General features: G+C 40.9%; 1 protein-coding gene across 2 annotated transcripts in view; it reads left to right on the forward strand.

Annotated features, from left to right (window-relative positions):
• LOC145443788 (testis-expressed protein 11-like) overlaps window positions 1–14576 on the forward strand; it is a 44856-nt gene extending 30280 nt beyond the window's left edge. For both annotated transcript variants that reach the window (XM_080321741.1, XM_080321742.1), the window contains exons 8-20: window positions 2329–2463; window positions 3269–3420; window positions 4123–4212; window positions 5201–5358; window positions 6458–6750; window positions 8084–8198; window positions 8327–8468; window positions 9114–9184; window positions 10076–10192; window positions 11293–11705; window positions 13970–14093; window positions 14155–14319; window positions 14383–14576. In XM_080321741.1, coding sequence (XP_080177867.1) covers window positions 2329–2463; window positions 3269–3420; window positions 4123–4212; window positions 5201–5358; window positions 6458–6750; window positions 8084–8198; window positions 8327–8468; window positions 9114–9184; window positions 10076–10192; window positions 11293–11705; window positions 13970–14093; window positions 14155–14319; window positions 14383–14454 — 2047 coding nt within the window. In that variant the 3' untranslated portion in view covers window positions 14455–14576. The remainder of the gene's footprint in view (window positions 1–2328; window positions 2464–3268; window positions 3421–4122; window positions 4213–5200; window positions 5359–6457; window positions 6751–8083; window positions 8199–8326; window positions 8469–9113; window positions 9185–10075; window positions 10193–11292; window positions 11706–13969; window positions 14094–14154; window positions 14320–14382) is intronic.
• The last annotated feature ends 4268 nt before the right edge of the window (window positions 14577–18844 follow it).

Raw genomic sequence — 18844 nt, forward strand, 5'->3', positions numbered from 1 at the left:
CAATCGCAAGCCCGTCTAGTGTCCAATATCTTAAGTACACACAATTCGTTTAGTTCGTTGTTTGCCATAGTGAAACTACGAAAACAAATTGTTCAGACTTATGATTCTTGTCCGCAACAGATCATTACCAACGATAAGATCGATCGTGATGCTTGAATTTTCAAAATAATACCACGCTTTCTTTTCTCCCCTATTGTCTACTAGTGGTTATGCCGTACTTTACACGTCATTGTAGTCATTGACATCGATACCGCGTGATGTCATATTAGAGATGCATTTTCTTGAATTGTATTGTGGGGATCCGCGCGGTGTTGGTATGCCACTACATACGTCACTACACTATCTTATTGATACCTCGATCTTTTTTGCCCGTTTATGACGACTACCTTGAAGACTTCACCGGGTAAAGTATAGCCTACTTGGGTAAGAGTGGGGGTAATAACACTGGCTCAATCTTGGGCAGGAGATCGTTCCAATCACCTGCCCCCTGGCTTAATATTGGTTAGATAAAATACGAAATCGACATGTTTCCCGATTCTTGCTATAATCTACATCACACGTCACGAATAGAAGATATTGTGATAACTAGGGCGATATTTTTTGAAATGTCAAAATAAGTCAAAATTTTGTCAAGATTATAGTGTTAGGTCAACAAATTGTTAAACTTGCTTTCAAAGTCACAGTTTTTCTGCTTGTATAGCCTACTTTACAGGCCTATCGTTGTAGTCGGCCCATTGTCTGCTCATTGTGAAACATAAACGGTCAAATGAAACAGATAGGTTGACATGGATTTATGCTCATTGCGCACTAAACGTGCCGCAATATCCTACTGAAGCAGGACTATACGTGGGCATTGATTCTTATGTCAAGAAGCGCATGATGACAAATTGCGATATAGACAACGTTGTCAGTATGAAGCAACACGGTTTGTCACCAGCTGTGTACGCATAACTTCGGTGTTGCCAGCCAACCGCTGCTGTTGAACTTTCTTTCTCCATTCTTTGCAAGCTACTTGGTAAGGACAGACACTTTCAACCAGAGAATGTAGGAAAGTATCTTTTGTTGTACCACAACAAATCTTAATTATTTCTATACCATAATGCGTGATGTAACTACTGGAATTCTTCAGAGGTCCAAATTACGTTGTGTAAAGTTTTTTCACATCAAAATTTGTCAGTTTTTAAGTCCAAAAAGTTTTTCAAGCCAAAATACTTTGTAAGGACAAACAGTTCCAACCAGAATTGAAGATCAATTCTAACATTATGTGCGAAAATACCTAGTTTACATATATGAGGTCAAAATTTTGTCAAAATGAAGTTTTTTAAGGTCAAAATCTTCCATTTTTACGTAAAAATCGCCCTATTAGATATAAACGATGGTACCTGACATTTTAGAATGCGTCACAATGGAAGACGACAGTTGAGCACGCGACACTTGTGAGCATGTGACTTTAAAAGGCCAAATCAAGTCCTAACCCCAAAATTACCCCTAACCAAAACCGAACACTAATTTTAACCCACATGTTCCAGTATCACATGCTATTATGTCCATGGCTCATATGTCACAGTCGTATTTATTGTATAAGGCGGATCGTGGGCGTACGCTGTTTACGATTTAGTTCATCGTGGTTCCGCACTTGACAACTCCCGTAAAGAGACTTTCCATGTTTGCACTTGCGTAGTGGGATCTATATAGTCGATTTCAAAATGACAATAACAATAATCATAATATTACAACTTGGATAAAGCGCATGAGCCGATCTGAAGCTTTGTACTCTATTCGCAACAGAGCATCATAAAACCTCGAGCCGACAAAAGGCGTAGGCTTGGCGGATTAAAAATGCTTTTAAATTTCCAAACCGCACAAATAGTGAGATATTTATTCCCAAGAATTGAGGCTGTGTTGGTATCCAGGTCATCAGGGTCCGTTCAAAAGAATTTTCGATGCGGTAACTACTGCATACAGACATACAGTCCATGCCTCGGAGTCGGGTTATAGCGTTATAATCTCAATGGTTTTCTTGCGGTTCTATGGGCGCAGGAATCGGATGCGGGTTAGTGAACCTAAGCAAATTTTAATCGCCAATTTAGCAATACTTTGGTATAAGCGTATATGTCCTGTTATATATTATGCCGTCAACCTGCTAAAGGCCATTTTTCAGAATCATTAGGAACTTATTTGAAATGATATCAAACCTCGTTGTGTCAGTCTATCCATGCAAACAATCGTATTCGGTAGCAAGGCCATCGAGTGTCCAATACATCTTAAGTATACGCAATTCGTTACGTTCGTTGTTTGTCCGTGAAACTCCGAAAACAAATTGTTCAGGCTGAAGATTCTCGCCCGCAACAGCGATGTTCCCAACGAAGAGATAGACCCTGTTGTGAAAGAATTTCTCGCTCTCGGCGAAACTACTATTGATTTGGGACTCGCTTGTTGTCGATATTTCAACGACAACGGGAGGTATATATACAACATTGGCTGCTTGTTCTTTGTCGATTACAACGCCTACACAAACTTTGAGTATTTTCTCGAATGGTGTGATCAATATCATTGACAATTATCAAGGACTCGATCAGAACTGTAAGCAAGATGCGGTGAATGATGTTTCTTGACGCGCTGTATTTTCGATTGTAAACATTTTCGTGTCGTCGACTTTCTGTGACTATGACTATACAATGTATACATTACAATTCTGATGGTGAATCGTAATAAATAGTGAGATATTAATGTTATTGCTTCGATGCCATTGATGCCTAAGCAACACTGCAAGCATTTCATTTTCGTTTAAATGGAAGACGATACGGGCCCCTTCTGCGTTATTGAGAACATTCATGCTATCACTGTAAATGTGTTGGCGCGAAATTGGTGTATCAGGGCATTGGCACCTTTTGGTACCAATTTTTGCTATCACAGACATTCCAAGGGTGAAAACGAGCCAAATACACCAATTCTCACGGAGATATATCGCAGGGGTGTATTGGGTTTTCTTAACGTGTATGTACTACCTAATTTCGTATTGGTGTGGTCCCATTCCACGATCCGGATATCTTCGTAAGGATTAGTTTTTACCTGATACCATGCGTCTGAAAGCACAGCAAAGCTCCAGAAAGTGCTATTTACGTGTTGTGCACCCTACGCCAATGTGAAAATCGGCGAAATACACGATTTCCGATTACAGCTGTATACTTTTATTGTCACGTTGTTTCTGTCTCATATTATCCGATCGCCTCGGAATGACCCGTGTCGCTTTTTCGGGTGTCTGCAGACTGGTTCTTTGCGAGAGAGTGATGGACACCCTCGCCGAAAAGCACTCGAACTCGCCTCAAGTGCCGCGCGTTTACTCCAAACGGTTCGAGTACAACATGGAGCGGTTGGAACCGGCGGAAGCTGTTCAATACACCCGCGAATTCTTACGAGGTAACACAATTAAGGCACGCAGTGCTTCTTCACTGGGATTGACGCAACCGTGTCAAAAGTACTTGGAGTGGAAATAGATAATGGAATTGCTGAAAACTGCTCAAGAAACTAGATTCAATCGTAGATTGGCTTGAAGGGTCGCATACTTTTAGGAGATAACCAACGGTGGTGGCATACTTCGAAATTGCAGAGTGTGATTTCGCGACAGACTCGAAATGAGTAATGCCACTACAAATACACAGGTGCAGTTTTCGTAAATCTGTGCGGTTTTTATAACAATTTCATGCGTGAAAGTGTTGCAAACTCATCACAAACTGATTATGCTTTTCAATATCTAAAGTGCTAGAAGTGAGTAATTTTGCCTAAAAACTGTTCAAGTAGAAGTGGAAGTATTCTTAACCACAAGCACTTGGGAAAGTAGTGCAAGCAGGAAAACCCACTTGAGTACAGGTAAAAGTAGAAGTACTTCGTTGCCGACAACCTATATGTAGCCTAATATGTTGGTGATTCAAAGTTTGGTGTGCGTGGTACCTCGATTTCTCCGCTCCGCTGGAATACCGTTAGTAACACGTGAATTTAGTTTGACACAGCGTTTCACTCGTGGTAATTGATATCTATATGTTGTGGATATATGGCAATTGGCCATCCCGAATTCATCCATGCTGGATCTATTTGGCTTGCTTTGCTATGTACTTATCGCAGGTACGGATATCATACGGAGGCTGGACCAGCAATCGAGAATGTGCATTCAATTGATATTATGGAAGAGAGCCGAGGTTTGCGAAGAGAAGGGTATGGATACTAATTTTGATAATAACTTAATTCTTAGGTTGGCAGTGGCTAAGCGACTATGGTTTCGGACATAGCATGGGTGACAGGCCAATATATCTGATTCTATATTGAAAGCTACATCCAATTCACTTGCAGAAGTCGTCAATGTAGTCAGCGTTGCTACTCAAGTAGAATTAGAAGTAACGCCATGAATTCAACTCAAGTACAATTATAGCGGCTGCCAAAACACTTCAAAACTGCTTCAAGTCGACACGTCTGAATATAGAACATTTGGTTCAATTATTCGGTGGGGACTATTTTCGAATTTGTCAACTTCGTGACTAGCAAAAACTGACAAATGACTCCACGAAAAGGTGCGATCTTGGAATATATACTTAGATACCGTGATACATTGACTATTTCACGCGTTCTCTTTTTAGAATTTCGTCCTAACGTTTTCAATATCTGCATTTTTCAAAATGGGAACCTTTGCGTAAATAATTGATCAAGCACAAGTGGAGGTAGTCAAGAACATGAACCCTTTGCAAATCAGCAAAATCTTCTCATATGCTAATGTTACATCTATAAATCACATCCATAATCGGTTTTCAAAATGAAATCCGCAATGCTGTGGCAATTTTGGTTAACGGATTTATAAGAACTTCAATATAGCAATAAAATAATAAAATTATGGAAAAAAATAAAACCCCAATATCTGCAGTCTGTACTGCTAAAATCGCATTTAAGTACTTCCACAAACGGTAACACATTTCCACCAATCATATGTGACGTTGCAATGTCAAACTTCGAGTTTATTATTTAAAATTTTATCCTGTCGAAAACACCACAAGATTGCAATACAATGAAAAGATAGGAAGTTGTCAAAATGACATGAAACAGTCTTTGAAATCAGACACCCACCTAGGCTTATAGACGAGATCATCGCTTTCTCACGCTACGCACGTCTTTGACACCATCTCGCGTAACCGCTCGCCTTTCGTTTTCGAAGGTAACAAGGACGCTCTTTTGACTTGGTGCGATCTGTCACTGAAGTTTTACAGGCTGTGCGGGCAGGCGGCGGGTAATACGCCCGATGTCACCACGAACATCGCCAAGCTGCTGCGCAATCGCACTTCATGTTTGCTGTCTTTGGGAAGAATTGAAGAGGTGAACCCTATACCGGCTTATTGTGACCGGTATTACATAAAAGTCTCATTAAACCAGAATTGTCCAATCCTCGGGGATTTCTCAGTGGATCGCGCGTCATATTTTGGGAAATGATCATTCCAGGGGTGTTCAATGTAGTCAGCCTTGCTAATCAGGTGTATCGAACTTGAAGCAGGGTTGTAACCAAGTCACAGGTTCCGAGTCACAAATCAATCTCACTTTTATAGTTTTGACTTTTTGAGTCGTGATGAGATAGCGTTGGCCTACTGGTACGATCCGCAGCTACAACACCAGTCCGAGGTCGACACCAGAATCCCTTCCTAAGCACTGTCGGTTTATCTAGGTTCGCCATCCGATTCGTCTATGAAAGGTGTCTTGATAAAATCCTAGAAGTGGACCGTGCTACAATTCGGCAGATACGGAATCATAATAAAGAATATCGACCTGCTGTAAATGACCATTGTAGTCGAAAAACGCTATGTATACCACAAACAAACAACAAGCCCAAGTCAGGGTTGAAATGGTCGAGTCCGAGTCATAGCCATGCCCATAGTGTTTGTCATTCACGTTTTTCAGCTCTTGATATGATATCGAATTTCTCGCATTCATATTATTCTCATTTTTCTGACTGTCAACATGTCCGTTAAAACATATAAAATACCCTACACCGGGGAAAGGCTATCGAAATATTTGACCGGAATCAATTAGTCATATGGAATTTCTCGAATCACGTGACTCGATTACAAATCGAGTCAATGCACAAAGTCACTTGAGTCGATTCGAGTCACCGAAAAATTGCGATTCGAGTCATTACAACCGTGAGTCTAAGAATCTAAGCCTAAGGAATGCTGTAAGTCTCTACTTAATTACAAGTAGAAGTAGTGATTCGCAAGATATGCCAAATCTACTTCCAGTGAAGTCAAAAATGAAAGATTCGATAAGTACTCAAGTCAGTTCAGCAGATATCTTACACTTACGCGATACCAATGGCAATTGATCCAAACTTATCCCCGTACTATTTTCTACTTTACAAGATCCAAATGAGCTAAATCCGACAGTTCAACCTTTGCCTACATCCCTGCCAATCTCTTCATATCAGGCCTCAGAGTCAGCGACCGAGGCCTCGAAGCTGCAACCAGATAACCCTCGCTCCGACTTCGCACTCTTCACGGTTGCCTTGCACCAAGGAAACGAAAAGGAGGCTATCAGCAGAATAGACCGCGTCGCCAAGGCTTCTGAAAGGTCGGAGAACTCGGACACGCAGATTCACGGCTTGGTGTGTCAGTGCGCGCAAATCGCGTTCGAAAAAGAAAGGTTCCCGGTAGCGCTGAAGGCGTTGGACGCGGTCCAGAAGACGACCTCGAACAGAAGCGCCAAAGTGCTGGCTTTGAAGTGAGTTTCTTTCAGTCTATCCTAATCCCATTATAATACGCATGCTCTTCAGAATGTTTTATACGGATTTCGGCGCTTCTTCGATATACCCCAGAAATCAAACATGCCAAAATTTATAAACGGAAAAATATTTTTTTTTTCGTGTTGGGTACGGAATATTAGGGTTAGGGGATGACAGATGTCAGGGTTGTGTGAATGAAATATATTAGGGTTGGCCGTGAGGGGTGGTAAAATCTCCGAACTAACGTCCGAAACTCCCAACCCTAAAATCCGTCATCCTCCAACCCTAATATCTCCCACTCACAACCCTAATATCCCTCCCCCACAACCCTATTATCTCACACTCACAACCCTAATATCCCTCCCCCACAACCCTAATATCTCCCACTCATAACCCTAATATCCCTCACCCACAACCCTAATATCTCCCACTCACAACCCTAATATGTAATATCCCTTACCCACAACCCTAATATCTCCCACCCACAACCCTAATATTGGGATACCCTAACCACAACCCTAACCACAACCCTAACCCGCTTCCGACCCTAATATCCAGCACCCACAACTCCAATCCCAATCCAAGCACGAAAAAGAATTTATTTTTTCGTTTATAAATTTTGATATGTTTGATCTTGGGGTCGGGGGTATATCGTAGAAGCGCCCGAATTTCAATGTCACTGTGCAAGTCAATGTGGACGCATATCTCTGTCTTCTGAACGGGTGAAGCAGCATGTGACTAAATTAGTCTGAGATGTCGATCAGGCAATCGATCGCTATGAGATATGTGGTCACTGCCAGCCAAGTCTGAATTCTATAACACGCATACACGATTGGTGTCATGAGCATTCCAGATGACCCAGTAATTGTAATGACGCCATGTTCACTTTTATTGCCGAAGGCATATCTGTGTTTCAATTATTTCATTTGTTTTGTTCATTTAACGCTCTTGTTGATGCACTGTTCGTTTTCTGCACCAGTTTTCTATAGAAATGTATATTATATGTGTATGTAGTAAATTGTTTCCGTCGAATGCTTGCAGATAAGCGGGAGGGTTTGCCAGGTTAGTAAAGGTTAAGAACGATCGGTTTATATATACTCTTTATAAAGGCTCGCGAAAACTCGTCGAGTTGACGAGATTGAGCCGCTGATATAACATAGGTCATAGGACAAATCCAAAGTTTTATTTCGAAACGACGCGGTCGTATCGCGTTTGTGACGAAACAACGGGATCGCGCATGAAGTCACTTTGTATTGCCCGTGATCAAAACTGAAAATATTTTGTCTGATGTCTATATCTGTGATAATTTTGTCGCACACGCGCGTGTTGTAGGTGCGTAATCCGGCTGGTACTTGGACAAGCAGGCGATGCCACGTCCGTGACAGATGTCCCCGAAGAGAACGCTATTCTGGTTAGAGCTTGCGATGTGGCTCAGGAGGCGTTGAAGGTAGGGTAAATCCATCCGTTCTTCAACTCGCTCTACATACTTCACCTCGCACATCTCTAAAGTATCGCGCTTCATTTGTAATGAGATTCGCACGATTTTAACGTGTATAGTATGAACCTAATCTCTAGGTCCTGGAAGATATTTCAAAAAATCCCTTGAACGAGGCGGAAGTGGAAAGCAGGCGAGAGACTGTTGTGTCGTCACAGACTGATCAGGACGGGTGTACCAAAGAGATGATAGGAGACGAAGCGGATTGGTTCATGAAAATATGTAAATACCGTACTACCAGTATCTATTGGTGCTTCTTTTGGACGTGTAATAATTTTCGTGACATTATCGAAGGCTTATATGATCACGCCATCGTAGACGTATGCATAATGAAAGTTTAGTGAAGTACTCGTAAATACTACTATTAAAAAGTTAAGTTTATATCATTTCAAAGCACAACCACATTTCGAAAAAATGACAAGATAGGAAGAAGTCGAAACGACTTAAAGCAGTCTTTCTATCAGACACCCACCTGGGCGTAGAACATGTAAATAAAACGCATGTACACTGAATCAAAAGTAAGACAAGAAAACATAAAAAGAATGAAAATGCAGTGGCACGTGTCGGTGGGCCTATAGTCGAATATGACAGATGGTGGTCCGGTAATCTCGACCGCAGACTTATTGTTAGTTTATTTTCAGAGAAAGGGTATTACAACCTCACCATAAGATTACTTGAACGGTTGTTTCAGTGTGCGGGGGGTATCTGTTGTTGAGGGTGATTTGCAATTAGGGTTCGGTGATCGGCGTGGTTGAAGTCCCCTACCCTGCTGCCGCCGTATTTTGCTATTATTCTTAAGTATACGGTATTCATTTGAGCTGTTTCCAATATGCCGTGTTTTTCGAATACCGAATATCGATATTTCAGGTTGGAACTTGGCGATCGAAGCCCAAACTTTTCCCCGTGTGATGAGAAAGGTGTTTCACTTTTGCTACAGAGTAAGAATGTGAATTCCCGCGTTTAATATTACAGCGGCATTTATCGGACGGGCGCGTTGGTGAGAGGATAGTAAAAATCGGTCTCCTTTCGAGATTTCGATTATGACGTAACCAGTAATTCATTTAGCGGTGAACGCGTTGTTGTGATGTGAAGCCTGCAATTATTTATAGATATCTATCCGTAGGATAGTTATCTGTAAATTACAGTAGGTTGCTATTGCCACCGAGTGTCAAACACTTTTCGCGGCGACTAAACACCTGGACTTTTTTCAGAGGTGATCAAAGTAGTGAGCGTTGGTACTCAAGTCGAAGTAACGCCGTCATTTTCCACTAAATTACAAGTACAAATTGGGATTACCAAATAAATAAAAATAAATAGTATAGGTCTATTTTAGCTCAAAACTGAAATTTGTTAAGTGGAAGTAGTCTGAAAACGTTACTACTTTAGTAATTAATACACAGGACCGGAACAGCACTTCGTCAGCCCCACAAAAAAAGAACGTTGGACTTGGCCTCCCATATGGTGATAGACCAAACTGAACTGAATCGGCCAATACGATCGGGAATCGCATATATGTTGCTATCAATTTTTATCCTCCCTTCTCACGTAATCATATTTCCCGGTAGATCTGAATGTGGTGTCTTGGAAACTGTAGGGCCCGTCAATAATAATTAAACAATAAACGTATTCGGGCGGTATAATAACTTCAGTACATGATGTTGTTTCGTGACCTCCTGTCTGCTATGTCAAAAGATATTGAAATCGCCCAAACGTACTAAACTAAAAGAGGCATACACGATTTTAAATTGGTATTTCTTCACTGGCAATTAAATTTTCCTGGCTGGCACCCTCCGTAACAGTCATCACACATCATGACTTTTTCATTTTAGTTTCTTTGTCTGCTACAAGAAGACAACGCCGTTCTGACCCGACAGAAGACATGCCTTCTTATGTCGTGCGCTGCCTCCTTAGACATAGCGAGGAAGTCTGAAAGTTGCAACGACATGGTAACAGACAGAGATCTTCAGTTTAGTTCATGTTGCTTAGCGGCGGTGAGGTAGTCGATGATATAGAGCCAGAGTGAAAACGTAATAGCCGGGGTGAGACTTTTGGAGGGGAGAATTTTCGCAACAATCACATGACGCCGTGAATTGTGATAATAGTGGAAATATGACGTCACAATGGACGACGAGGCGCACACTTGGAAAGCATTTTAGCCACGTCATTGTAATAGAGTACTCAAGACGAAGTAACTCCCTGAATTTCTACTCGATTACAAGTAGAAGTAGCGATTTCTAAGTCAAACATACTTCGAGTGAAAGAAGGAAATTTTCAAACTTTGAATACCGATGGAAAATACCGAAAAAATTGTAAATTTTTTCCACTTCGTACTCGGTTGACCAAAAAAAATTCAATTTTCTCGTTAAGCGACCAAAATACTGTTTTTTCCTTCACTTTATCTGGTGGTTGACTGAAAAAAAGGCCAACTTTTCTCTCAGCCCCCGAAATACCAGTGGGAGTGTCATTTCGGTGCTGATTTCCGGCATTTCAGTCGAATTTTGCTATGAATTTGACCAAAATTCCTCAAAAACAGGACAAAGTCTCAAAAAGGAGGGCATTTAGGCGTCCTCGGAGGACATTTTCAAAAACCCGAAAAAAGAGGACAAATCCTCCTAAAGGAGGACGTATGGTAACCCTATTATGACTATTTTCCACTCACAAAAGTAACGAAAGCATTCCAAAACTACTTTTCACTTTACAAAAGCCTATTTCATCTTTTCATGTTAAATTTCGATTTGCAATCCCCGTATTTACTGACGGCCGCTCCCGGTGAGTGTCAGTTGAATAGCTTGGCCTTAGAGTGAATAAATTGCTAATATGAATGTGTTGTTCTTTGCGATATTCAAATTTTGTACCATGAGGAACTTATTCAACATCGAAAGAGTAAAAAGTGAAGTTGTTTTCCCAGAAAATTCTGCAGTAGCCTGAAAATGTGACCCCTCGAGTAAGCAGTCCAAATAGGCAAAACCTACTCAGCCTACATACTCCGAAAAAGTTTCAGTACTACGTCACTGATCAGTGATCACCGCCTTCTATCTTTACACAGGAGACCTATATCCGGTTTGCTTTGGAGCAGATATCTCTTCACAAAAGTATCAGCAGCAGATTAGCCACTTTTCAAGACCAGTCTTCCGTTCGCGCGGAGAAAGAAGTCTTGTTACGATCCCTATACGAATTGGAAGCCGTCTTAAAACTCAATCCATTCGAGCCGTCGCCCACCGCCACATTTCCAGTATTAGCCAAGTACAGAGCAATGGAAAATCTCGTTAAGGCCGTCACGCAATTGCCGCAAGCCACTGTCAACACTTTGGAAACCGTGGCGGCTTTGTGTTTGGAGGCGCCCGCCAGTCACGCGCGCTTGTGCAAGGCTGTTTTGAGAGAAGCGATATCGCGTGTGTTAGGTCGAGCGCAAGGCGGGGGCGACAACGAACTGTCGGCGCAGCTAGCGGGTCGTGTCAGGTAATAAGTTGGATTGAGTTTGTTGTTCTTAATTGCATCCTTTCAAAAAACACCACAACATTGTGATAAAGTACAGAACTACAATATTGCAACAAACATGTTCACATTGCTAAATTTACTTCATACGAAGCTTTTCAACTGACTCTCATCACCAGGAGTCGGGTGTAACGCTGCATATCTCTACTCAATGGCAAGTACGAGTAGCGATTCTCAAGATATGTGAAAACTATATCAAATTGAAGTTGAAAATGTACCTTCGAAAAGTGCTACTGAAGCACAAATGTAGAAACAGTGATTTCGAGGTGAGTATTCTAGGCCAGTTGAGTCGAAGTATAAACGTAAGTAGTCAATACCTATACTTGAGTACTAGGGTTGTCCATAATGTGGGAAATTTCAAAATTTATGCGTATCCATGTCTCATTTTATAGATTATAGATAGAAAACGTCAATGAACCTTCAATAAGCTCACAGAAAAGTCGTTAACATTTGTCTAAATGCGGTTGAAAGAAGCTGCCGTAGAGTGGGCGTGTCAGCGACCATAGACCGGCAAGCAGACTAGTAATCACGAAATCACGGCGCTTGATTGCCTAATCTGCTATGCTTCAATGATCACGACGGTGGCGGCTTGCTGATCAGCTGGTCAAGGAGTCGGCTAACGGCGGTGATTCTGTAATCGCATTGTAGGATGGTCCGCAGATAATGATTTAAGATTAATTCAGAACATGTTGAGTGACGAAATACGTGATGAACAAAGAACAGCCGCTTCACAAAATCTTTAAATACATGACTTAATGGCTTATTGTGAAGGCAACCGTCGTACCCTGTATGCCTTGTTTTCATCGAGGGAAAGCACAAAAACACGAGAATAAATAGTGCAAGGGCGCTTATGCAAGTGGCGAACGATTTTCTAGTTTAAGAGGGGATGTTCCATGATTGAATACAAATATAAAACTTGACACTACTGTGTATGATCTCATCTTGTCGTGGTAGCCTATATAGTTGAAGTCTTAAAAGCTGTACGGGCTGGATGAATCAGACATTTATGCTTGGCACTTGTCACATTCTTGCAGCATAATGAATCATACCCGCGAGTGCTGTCTAAGTGCCCCGGAAAAAGGTCTTAAAGGCAAGCATAGACTATGCAGGTAGGACCAGCAAAAAGACTGTTCGCTTGCATTGTTTAGCATGTCCATAATGAATTTTAGATCATTACCGGCTGCATCACGACTAATGCTTGAATCAAACCAGACATGGACTGGACATAAAAAAGAATGTATTGAAGTGGTGCAGTAGTTACATTTTTTTAGAGTCTCAATGTAAGCTACCTGGTCAGCCCACATATCTTCTGAGCATACGAGATTGTGTCCAGAATCCATCTCACATGGTGTGCTGCACCAGCTTGGCGATAAGTAATATACTTTACCTGCACTGCACCCAGAAAAGCAGGACCACTTGGCGTAATCTCAATCATATCAGATATGTATTTCTGGGATCTATAAGTTCACAAGCATTCGCTGTTTCATCTCTGTCACGCCTGCAGGAGGGTATTGTTGTTCTGAACCTATCGTTATCTAGTTTTAACACTAAAAATTCAATGACCAAGTGTCTCATTTTAGTATTTAATCACCAACGTACAATGCGCTTACATAATCATCATTGCCGTTAGCGTACTTTTTGAACTAGTAGAAGCACATAATCAACAAGCCGCCGTGGTCGTGATCATTGAAGCATAGCTGATTAACCAATCAAGAGACGTGATTTCGTGATTACTAGTCTTCTCGCCGTCCTATGGTCGCTAAAACGCCAACTATTATGGCAGCTACTTTCAAACGCATTTAGACAAATGTTAACGACTTTCCTGTAAGCTTATTGCAGGTTCATTGACGTTTTTTTTATCAATAATCTACAGAATGAGACATGGAAACGCATCTTTTTTGAGATTTTCCAAATTTTGGACAACCCTATTGAGTACTTACTGACCTTCTGGATGTATTGTAGTAATGAGAGGTGGTCAGCGACAAGGTACTACTTTTTCGAAGTATTAAGTAGATTTTGCCCGTACTTCCACTTCTACCCAACAGTTTTTGAAGTAAAATGTATTTTCGGGGTAATTTGCATCACCTTTACAGGTGAGATTGTCGTGCGAACCGCGCGAAATAGCCATGCATTATAGCACAGAAATAGAGTGTATTTTTGAAGATTGCTCTGATTGTCATTGAGTAGAAATTTGAGACGCCACTTCTACTACCGTTTCTTTTTTTCAGTATGTTCTACCGCACGCTAATAGACTTGACCTTGAAGCAAGCAAGGGGCGCCGACGGCTTGGGCAACGACGAAGCTCTAACATTGCTGCGAGAAGCGCTGCATTTGGCGGGAAATACTCTGAAGGCATATAGTCCAGATTTGTTTCCCGTGTTATTCGTATTTCTACGTGTATCTTCATTCATAGAACTTGTGTCCTGAGCAAGAACTTCTGTGGTTCACGATCAACGGATGGAACGTTGGCGCTAGACTGTACGTCGCGGAATATATTGACGAGGCTGAAAAATGGCTATCTACGTCTATGCGTTTTCTTGTGCATTTACCAACCTACAAAGCCGGTTATGAAAATCACGTGCGCGCAGTGCGATTATTTATTGTTGAAAACGTGACCAAGTACGGCGCTGTTTTTTTTCAGATGAATGAAACCTATATGGAAATACTTGCAAAGAAAGACAGCAGCATAGCGAAGAAAACGAAATCATCATGAATTCTGCGTGTCGTCCGTTCTGTGTTTCTTTTCATCCTTATTCAATTTCCAATTTGTTTCTGCATCGGATTATTTATTCTCGTTCTTTCTTCTTTTTTAAATAAATGAAGAACGTGTCCAGCCTTCAAATTTTTCATATATTCTATTTGAATTGAAACAGGTTGCGACACCGGGTTGTAATAATCAATGCCAGCCTAGCAACTGGTAAGCTTTCGGTACAGTAATAATTGCGGTGTGTACCTCCATAATATTAAACGTAACACCTTGGTAGCTTTCACACCCTATTTAACGTCCACTTGCGAATGAGTATAACTTTATTAGTTATACCAGCTTTCGGAGCGCCGCTCCTTCATCAGGTGTTAAAGCGAATGTGACACAAAAAGATTTTCTATTTGAACATGCATGCATATTATGACATCATAGGGAATAAGAATTTTTAGATTCCAAAGTCACGTATTTTATGACGTCATAGACACTAATATCAAGTTTATGTTCGAAATGCATACGGTAAGTTGTGTTCCTAGAATTGGATTCGATAAGGTGTTTATAGGCTAAATCAAATGCCCAAAAGTTGTCAAGCATTTCATGGAAGGGTTACCATATTTTGGAAGTCTGAAAAGAGGACACCTTTTCAGACTTACAATACTGGAGTAAAATCCGGAAAAAAATGATAAATTGGTTGACTGAAAAAAAGGTCATTTTTCCGGCTCGGCTCCAGAAATTCACACTTTTGCTGAATCCTCCGTTGGTTGACTAAAAAAAGGTCAACTTTCCGGCTCATCTCCCGAAAGCCGCCTGAGTGTTACTCAGTGGTGGTCAAAGTAGTCAAGAAAGCTACTCAAGTAGAAGTAGAAGTAGCTAGAAAAAAATCTACTCAAGTACGAGTAGAAGTAGCCTACTTCTTCATAAGCCACCTAAAACTACTTGAAGTATAAGTAGAATTGACCGACTTTAAATCTACTCAAGTAAGTAAGTAGTTGTGAAAACGATCCTAATTCGTTCACACGGATTGTCAAAAGGTGCAAATTGAGCAATGCCAACGGTGCCGAGCTTGATTCATATTGATGCATACCAGGAGGTATCCAATTTTCTATAGAATAAGCATTCGTCCACATCATGGGATGAAAATGATAGTATTGATGTGGAAATGCGATACCAGTCCTCTGTTTTCTCGAACAGTACGTTTTAGAAAATATCATGGTATGGCGCCCTCCTCCATATTATAAGGCCCGTAGTTTAGTCGAAGAGCAATACGGAGAAGTTGTAAAGGATACGGTGTAAACACTTTGCGCGATTAGTAAACATTAATAAAAAATATGGTGGACCGTAAAAATGCCATATTGTGTAGCTTTATTTCCGGAAATTAAAGGCATTACTACACTTGTATGTTATCCAGACAAAAGAACTGATATTGATTAGAACTCAAAGTATATGATACTGGGAATTGATAGTGAAATATAAATACTACTTCCAAAAGCGGAACATGTATTTCATGTCTTTAGTCTAGAAAGTTTCAAAGGTGGTATGCTAAAACAGCTCTAAAACTAAACAAAAAAGTCAGAGTCCACTTTTCCAGATTAGGACACGCCATGGACATGCTAGATTACGATATGATAAGTAAATGTTAGATTGCGAAACATCAGTTTCAAACGTTATGATGAGTCATATATACTGCGATGAAATATTTCATATGGGCGAAGGGCGAGAATGTGGTGTGAACGGAACCACGCCATCAACCCGCTACCTAAATTATATTCACCGATACTTTCGTGAAATCATACTATAGGCGCCTGAATGACCGGCGCCGAATGTTCCTGTCTTGGCAATCTGAACCTCACAAGACAAATACCATCCCGCAGGAAAAAAATATGTGCCAGTGAAGAAATACCAATTTGAAATCGTTTGCGTCTTTTAAATCAGCCTGGTATGGTTACTCCGCATCCACTGCGCGCGAGGCGCGACGAAAATTCTGGGCTTTACTTAACTTTTATGAAAATTAAATGTTGATACTCCGTGAAAACAGCACCGAAATTCCTCAGGCTATCTTCCTGATTGGAGGATTGAACTACTTCTACTTGACAAACTGAAAATAGCGAAAAGTAAGTAAGTAGATCACAAAATATTAGGAAGTAGAAGTAGACGTAGCGAAAATCAGATCTACTTGAGTAAGTACCAGAAGTAGAGGGAAACTACTTGAGTACTTCGAAAAAGTAGAAGCACTTCGTTACTGACCACCTCTGGTGTTACTTCAGTGATGATTTACTGTATCTCGGCCGAAGTTTACCCTATATTTAACTAGAATTCTCAAAAAAGAGGACATTTGGGCATCCTCCGAGGACAGTTTCAAAAAAGTCAGAATGGAGAATAGAGGACAAGTCCTCTTAAAAGAGGACGTATGGTAACCATAATTTCATGGTGTAGTGCGAGATATACATCCTACATTTAGCCCTTTTCGGAAAGTATCAAATTTGTGAATATATTTTTGCTCAGTAGCCTTGCGTAGGGTAGAGTCTTCAATGTTCCCGACCAATACGTTGATTGCCATTTCGTTCTCCGAGTGCCCAGCAGAGGAAAAATGATTTGTTACCTTTCGAGACATCATGTCGGTGACCATTTACTTTCTTGTCGAGAGGTTGATGACTGCGGTCTCTTCAACGTGCCATGCATTCGTACATCATTTTCGACAGCGAATCAAATATACGACATTACTTGATTTACGACTAAAATGGCCTTTGGTTTTGTGCCTCTTGTAATCACGGTGCTGTTAGTAAGAATAGCACACGCCTTGCAGGATGGTTGTCCGCAATTTACGACGCCGTTTTCTTGTCTTGACCGAGGTAGCCTGCGGTTTACCAAAATATTACGCAAGTTGCGTCATTGCCGGGTGGCTAGAATAGGTCTTCTCAGCTGATACAGCGGTTATAGTCAATTAGTCATAGCATAGTGTCCTATATGGTGTCGCTGTCGACACAAGCAAATCTCACGGCTCAGTGAAATTGTATCACGTCACAATTTCCATTTGGCTACAGGCAATTCGACGGTCATTTTTGACCGGCTTGCCGAGCATTAAATTTGGTAAAACTGGCATCAATCGAAAGCTGACTCTGCACTGATTACGAAAATATAAATTTTATTTCGCTCACGGCCCTGGAACCCCCACAATCAGCCTCGAATTTTTCATTGTTATGGAGATTGGCATTGAGACGCAACAATGCTGTCTGGCGAAACGAGAGATTGGCATTGGGACGCAACAATGCCAATCTCCATAACAATGAAGGATTCGAGGCTGATTGTGGGGGTTCCAGGGCCGCGATCGGAATAAAATTTATATTTTCGTAATCAGTGCAGAGTCCGCTTTCGATTGATTCCCGTTTCACCAAATTTAATGCTCGGCAAGCCGGTCAAAAATGACCGTCAAATTGCCTGTAGCCAAATGAAAATTGTGACGTGATACAATTTCACTGAGCCGTGAGATTTGCTTGTGTCGACACCATATAGGACACTATGGTCATAGTTTGTATCCACAGGGCCGCCCTTGACCCTTGAAAACACCAGACTGTTGATAGAACGAGTTATTTTGAATGTTCAAGTTGCTGAGGATTAATCCGGACGGGTCTCAGTTCAGCCGAAAACTTTCGGGTATATGAATATTACTCGGTTGTTTATCTCTTGACATCACAGACGTATTATTTCGTAACAACTGACGTAATACAACATTATGTAAGGTCATTTTTGTTACCATTTTATAACCGGAATAAACATAAATTTTTGTATTTCTAATTTCAATGAACTTTACAATTTCTTCGCAACAATCTTTACCCCCAAACATCGGTATATCAGTTTTATAGTATTTTTAGTTTCATTGGCAGGACAGAAAGGGACAAGTGCTCATTAGATATGAATGGAACTCACAATAAATCAGCGTGGAATATTATGATCGTTCATTATTTCTGCCAGCATCCAAGCAAAGGTCGCTGTCGCCTGTCAGTCAGTGTCAGTGCTCTGGTCAGTGGATTGCATGGTAACTCGGTTCAGATATATTGGAATGTCATCATCATTGGTTTATTAGCAATTTTATGAGTTCAACACACCACAAAAAATGCGATACAATGAAAAGAAAGGAAGATGTCTGTAAGCAAACGAATGCTGCATTGACTTGGAATTCCGAACGCTGTGGCAGAGGCAGGATAAGACATGTCTAGTATATCTTTTGCATGTTTCTGCAGGAAGGGCAGTTATAAATTACGAAAAATTCGATCATTTCTTCGCATGGCCAATCATGTTGTATGATATTACAAAATTCCAATATTTCAGTGATAGATCCCCGTATGTTCTTTTCTCTGTGCATTAGATTTTTTCAGTTTGAACATTCGAAGTAGAATGGTCGCTG

Source organism: Botryllus schlosseri, chromosome 7 (assembly GCF_051294905.1).
Source record: "Botryllus schlosseri isolate E-star chromosome 7, Bs_hap1, whole genome shotgun sequence".
In the NCBI taxonomy this organism is placed as follows: Eukaryota; Metazoa; Chordata; class Ascidiacea; order Stolidobranchia; family Styelidae; genus Botryllus; species Botryllus schlosseri.